At 45.5% G+C, this 6496-nt stretch overlaps 1 protein-coding gene across 3 annotated transcripts in view; it reads right to left on the reverse strand.

Annotated features, from left to right (window-relative positions):
- The window catches only part of TRAF3IP1 (TRAF3 interacting protein 1), a 63787-nt gene extending 57291 nt beyond the window's left edge, over positions 1-6496 (reverse strand). The window contains exons 1-2 of one of the 3 annotated variants that reach the window (XM_019553920.1): positions 6332-6496; positions 4907-4975 (exon numbers count right to left, since the gene is read on the reverse strand). In XM_019553920.1, the coding sequence (XP_019409465.1) occupies positions 4907-4975; positions 6332-6454 (192 nt within the window). In that variant the 5' untranslated portion in view covers positions 6455-6496. The remainder of the gene's footprint in view (positions 1-4906; positions 4976-6331) is intronic. The other 2 variants (XM_019553919.1, XM_019553921.1) reach the window with 2 other exon arrangements.

The following is a 6496-nucleotide window of genomic DNA, read 5'->3' on the forward strand; positions in this document are numbered from 1 at the left end:
CCCCACTGCACTGTCAGTACCCCTTTCCCCCTATCACACCCCAGGAGCAGTGGCAGGAAACCAAAGTGGAAGAAGAATAGGAGAGCCTGGAGCTTCCAGAGTGGTGTGAGGTGTGACACCCAGGGAGTACCCAGAGGCTGTAACCCCTTCTGGGCTTCCAGTTAGACAGCCCTCGTTTACCCTATAAAGGCCCTAGAGTCCTGCAACACCTTCCCCTGAGCTAACAGCAACCAAAGTTAAGCATATGCAAGACCAGAATATAAAGGCAAAAAACACAACTAAAGGAGAGCGGTTAAGAGGGACAATCAAATATCTACATTTTAAATGCACACAGACCAGATATTTACTATACTCTAAACTCCATAATTACATTAAAAATAACTTTTCCCAATTACCCTTTAGCAGGCTGATTTCTTTTAGCTGTTTTCCATGAAAGCCAAAACCCAAAGTAGTACCACATTAAGTGATGAATCCTCATTCACAGAGTTAAATTCTGATTTCTAATTATTTTTCAATTGTTGAATCCTTCAGAGAACATAAAAAGCTTGCGTAATATTTATAAAAATTCACCAGCTTAGGCACAAAAAAAAAAAAAATCTATGAATCCACCCTTTTCTCTGATGACTAGCAAGAAAAAGGTTGAGCCAATTTTGAAAGGAGTCTAGTCCATCAAGATAAAATACTGTGTTAAAACAGATAACTGAAAAGCAGCTAAAAGTACTGAAAATTCCTAATTCTCCTAGCAGAACGAAGCAAGCAATTCCATTTTATCTGGTAAAACACCTGAATTTTAACTGCAAGTGCCTTTTTTGTATCTAAGATGCATCATCTCTAGACCAACAAATGAGAAGTCTGACTCAAGGACAGTTATACAAATATAACAGGTAGCCCAATAGGAAGATTAAGAAAAAGAAGTCAAATTCCTGAAGGCACTATTGCAACTCCATTCTACTAAAATAGTTACTTGCCCATTAATGAGCATGATGCACTAATCTAAAATGGTGAAAAATTGTTGAGACTGAACAAACACTATTTCAAATTAAGTTACATTTTAAAATATAGGTTATAAAGTTTCCTTTTTTCTTGTCATTGTAAACGGAATTATATTGGTCAGGTGTTTCTCTGTAAATAACTTCTGATGTACATAATGAGAGCTCTACATGAAAATATGTATGCAAATCTGTAAGCAACGTAAATCACATGAAAAGCAGAAACAAAAGTCTGAAATGTTATTGAAAAGTGTCAAATTAATGCTCTTCTGCAAAACAACATAAAAATCTCTCACTTCTCTGCATGGAAAAATGTTTTGTTTTGTCTGAAATAAAAGCACAGAAAATTAAAAGTGTAAAGACCTCATCTTTAGGCTTAATTCATAAATTTCCAGGTCAATTATTATTTCTATAGTACTTCTAAGTATTTTGCCTAGTATAGTTTTAACTAATTCTAATGACATGGTTTTTCTGATCCCATACTCGTGGAATCCTGTACATTTCAGGAAACCCAACAGTTTAACTTCCTCAATGGTTTCTAGCACAATAGTCACCTTGATTACAAACACTGTATATTGCTACAAACACTTCTGTGATGATAGCAACCTCTACGGGCTTTACTCAGTTCAAACAAAGGATGTAAGAAATGCCCCACTGGGCCAGGCCATAGATCTATCCACCGCAGTGGCAGGGAGTGGATGCGAATGGGAAGAGTAGCTATGTAGAGCACAGCCAGATTTTGTTCCCTGTCCTGTCCCTCCCCACTACAGCTTTCAGCACTCAGAGGCCTGTGAAGTCCTAATTTTGAAGTTGCTCCTAACTATCATATTTAACATCCACTGACAGACCTATCCTGCATTCATTTGTACAATCCCTTTTTCAACGTGGCTAAATGATCAGTTTCCACAATATCCTACTACTGAATTAATCTGTAAATTCACAGGACAGCCAGCTTCCAAAGAGATGCTTTTTCCCCACAGTGAGCAAACTCACTCTCCAAGGTACTAAAACGTTAAGCCTGGCTCACAAGAAGGATACCAAGAACTAGGCCTGCGCAAAGCAGCTAGGCTGATTTGGGGGACAGTGATTCAAAACACTGTCCCAAATCGATTCACCTGAATCATCCAGGCCCCAACCTCCAGTGGGTACTCTCCCAGCCTGCCCCAGCTCCCAGTACTTTGAAAAAAAAGCCCTGACTTACCAGGTGCTGCTGAGCAGGGGCACAATCCCTGCTGTCCCCCACTACATGGGGGACTCTGCACGAGCCCCCCGACCTCCCCGCCAAATCTCCAGTCCCCCTCATGGCTGCCTTGCCCGCCCCAGCTCCAGCCCTTTAAGAAAAAAAAAAACCCCTAGAAAAACCCTGGACTCACCATTCCTGCTGGCAGGGGGCAATCCCCACTGCCCCCCACCACGTAGGAGGCTCTGCACAAGCCTCGCAAAGCCCCAAGGTTGCTACAAAAGCAGTGAGTCCCAGGGCTTTTTTTGTTTGTTTGTTTGTTTTTCTTAAAGGGCCGGAGCTACAGCAGGCGGGGCAGCCATGGCGGGGCCTGGGGAAGCAGGGAGGGTCAGGGGGCTCGTGCTCAGCTCCCCATGCAGTGTGGGGCAGTGGGAATTCCAGGCCTCGCCTGGCAGCACCCACTGAGTGGGAGCTTTTTTTTAAAAGCACCAGGAGCTGGGGCAGGCAGGGCAGCCATGGGAGACTGGGGGAGTGGGCAGATGTCAATGAGAGCTGGGGGAGCAGGCAGGGGAGCAGGATGGGGCCTGGAAGGGTCCTGCCATGGTTCCCTCCCCTACTTACCAGCTCCAACTCCAGGTCCACCTCCCTGCTGCAGCAGGTAGGGTCTGCCCGAATCATCGAAGCTCTTCGAATCTTTTCCGAAGATTCGGAACACTTCAAATCAATTTGGACCTTTTAATTGGTTCCGTGATTCAATTTGGATTCAGAGATTCGGCCACTGAATCAGGCAAAATCTTCTCTGAATCAAATAAGCACCCAAAGCTTCGCACAGCCCCACCAAATCCATCCTCTTTTTGAAATTATGCTGTCATTGAGCGCTCTGCCCAGGTTTGTAGCCCCATGACTGTCATCAACAACTCCAAAAGCATCATCCTCATGTGCTACAAGAAGTTAACCATTCCAGGAGGAAGCATGCATGTCATTCAATATGAAGTTCAACTTGCTGTTCCCTGTAGATGCTGTTGGAACACTTTTCACTGTCCTTCAATGCATCACAAGCTAAAGCTCCAGCAGAAACTCTTAGCCAGGAATAGAGCAACAGCTGAATCTTTATCCCCTTCTCTGTTTTGAAACAAAAAGCCTAGAATTCAAATTACAGAAGCTTTCTGAGTACAGTCAAAGCCATTTTAGTCACCTGTGGCTAACTAGGCAGTGATTTAAATCATGTGATCTGCCCAGGCCATTTGCCCTCTCCCACTGATCTCAATATTGAAGGCACTGCTTAAGCTGCATTAAATATATCAGTCAGTTTACAGAGCAATTTCCTTGTGCCATTCTCAAAGTCAGATGATTCAACCAATCATCTGCCAGTCTGTTTCTCCACTGCTACCAGAAGCCTTGAAACTATAAAACAAACAGCTGTGAAACAATGCCAGTTCTCTCATCTGTCAAGCCTGATCTGCTGCCAAGGCCATACAACTGACCCTGCTGCACAGCACTGACAGCACTTGAAATGGGAATCAAGGGTTCATGCATCCATCATGCATATCAGGCACGTAGCTGTTTGCCAAACAAACCTATTATAAATGTTGGGTTTGTAATGATGGTGATTCATTTGTCTTGCCCGCTTCCCTTCAAGGACTTCAGAAACCCACTATTTTAGGGGTGAAGGAAGGAACAGTGAGATGGTTCCTCACCAGAGGTCAATACAACTTCAAGGATGCAGTACAGCTCAAATGTGAACAACGACTAAAACAACCATTGGAACAGCATGAGTAGGGTGGCCATATTGCACCACTGGTCTTTACATGGGTACCATCTGCTCAAGTGTTCAATTACCTATGGAAGACTTCGCCTTAAAGGGAAATGGCACAAAAATAACTGGTCTCCACAGCTTCCCCACTTGCATGGGGAGGCAAACTGAGAAAGCGCATCTCATAATAATATGGGTAGACTGCAGCACTTTGTGCATTGTATATGCATCTTTGGAAATATCATTAATTCACTGCAGAGAACAATGCTAGTTACAACAGTGAAAGTAAAAAATTGATACAGTTTTTATTTGTCTTTTCAAGCTATAGTAAAATTGACCTCCCTCTCAGAACAGAAAAGAGCACACACCCAGATACACTTCACTCTACAACCCTCCCCCCGCAAGATCACATTGCTGTAAACAGAAAAAGGATTTGTCATTCTTTCCTACAGCATATGTTATTATGCAACTCAAAACACTTATACTTATTTTTTGAATCATCCTTAGTTATTATATGCCCATTAAAATATCAACAAAAACAGAGACAAACATAGAACAAAACATAACAATCCCCTCCTTAGCCCTAGAAAATATAGTCTTAGAGGAAGTTGTCTGTGGATGTATAATGGGCAAAAAAGAACCTACAAAGCAGAAGTCGTGGTTTTTAAGTTATTATTTTAATTGTGTTGTAACTTTAACCTCCAGCGTGCTCAGTGCAGGAATGAAAAATCGTTTTGTATCTCTACAGCATCTAGCACCATAGATGTAGTCCTCAGGACCACAACTGGGGAATTTAGGTCCTGCCACAGAACAAACACCATCTCATATTCAGAAAGGCTACATTTGAGGCTATTCCACCAAAACATTAATTGTAAAAGAAAGATAGGTTTGTTACATGAAACTGGGTATGACAACACAGGAGTAACTGTCCATGCTGTCCAATGCACCATGAAATCCAAAAATATAATGAAATTTCATACCCACCTTAACATTATCAGATTTCATCTCAAAGTCTGTGTATAGCCCCTTCATGAAACCTGTCACTCTAATCACCTTCAAAACAAAAGAAAGGCAAATTACTGAAAACAGCTAGAACCTCAGCAAAAACACTATTTTCTTTTATAAGGTTCCAGCAGGCAAATCTGCTAGCTTGACACACTACCTGAAGCAGGGTTTGAAAGAGGATGGAACTAGGCTGTGCTCAGTGGTGGCAGATGACAGGACAAGGAGTAACGTTCTCAAGTTGCAGCAAGGGAAGTTTAAGTTAGATATTAGGAAAAACTTTCTTACAAGGAGGGTAGCACTGGAACAGGCTGCCCAGAGAGGTGGTGAAATCTCCATCCTTGCAGGTTTTCAAGACCCAGCTGGACAAAACCTTGGCTGGGATGATCTAGTTGAAGATGGTCCTGCTTTGAGCAGGGGGTTGGACTTGATGACCTCCTGAGGTCCCTTCCAACCCCCAATTTCTGTGACTATTTGGAGGGAAATCAGTCATGTCAATTTATTCGTTGAAAGGTGTCAGTCAGTATTTCGTATTCACTGTAATTTTAGGCCAGCATAACGTTCTCTGAAGGATAAATTCGAACACATTCCTCCAGATGCTTAACATCTCACCCTTTGTAGTCTGGAAAATTCATGCAGCCACTTGTTTGCAGGAACTCATGACTCTTGGACCCACGGGCCTGGGTGTTTTCAACCCAGCCCTGATTCCTCTGCTGCTGCCGCACCTATTAGCACCTGCCTTGTTTCTAACAGAGGGTTTTACCAAGTCTCTTTTTATCCTTCCTTTTCAGGTGGGAACAGAAGAACTAACGCAAATATCTAACGTACCCTTCAGTGAAGGGGCTTATGCTCCCATTTCAGCAAGAGCTGTGAACACTGGCCGTGTTGCTGTGGCACCCATCTCCCTTTGCAGGTAAGTCGGTACAAGTACCGACCGCCTACAGAGCACTCAAAAACAAACTCTGCACTTCCAAGTGGAGCTGGTACACCATTATCAGGCAACCGGGGGGTGGGGGCTGAATGGGACTTCCCCTGTAACGGTTTATGGGGTGGAAACTGGCAGGTGAGGGGACGGGAAGGGGGCCACAGAACAAGCTGGTGAGGCTCCTACTCTCTGCTGGGGAACTGAGTCTCCCATAGGTGGCAGGAGGCTTCAGAGCAGTGGGTGGGGGGGGCCTGGTTGGCAGAGGGAATACAGAGTTGCCCTGCACCTCCCAGCCCCATCCTCTGCCCCTCTCCTCCCCCTCGCCCCACTCCGGGCTTGCTGCTAGGCCGTTGGAGAGTGGGGAGCCCCCGGACCCAGGCCCTCGCAGGGCCCCAGGGGGCGGGGCCCTCCCCAAGCTCCCCCGTGGCCCCGCCCCTCGCGGCGCCTGGCAACGGGGACGCGAAGCCGGGGAGCGGGCCCACCTCGCCGATGACGTCGTGCAGGTAGCGGAAGGGCGGCTTGCCGAGCAACCGGTCGGTGAGAGGCGGCTTGCGGATGACCCGGCCCAGGGACTCCTGCGTGCGCCGCACCACGGCCGCGTTCATCCCTGCCCGCAGCGACCGCCCCGCCGGCTCCGGGCCTCCCGG

The sequence above is a fragment of the Crocodylus porosus genome, unplaced genomic scaffold (genome assembly GCF_001723895.1).
Source record: "Crocodylus porosus isolate Cpor-Errol unplaced genomic scaffold, CroPor_comp1, whole genome shotgun sequence".
Classification (NCBI taxonomy): domain Eukaryota; kingdom Metazoa; phylum Chordata; order Crocodylia; family Crocodylidae; genus Crocodylus; species Crocodylus porosus.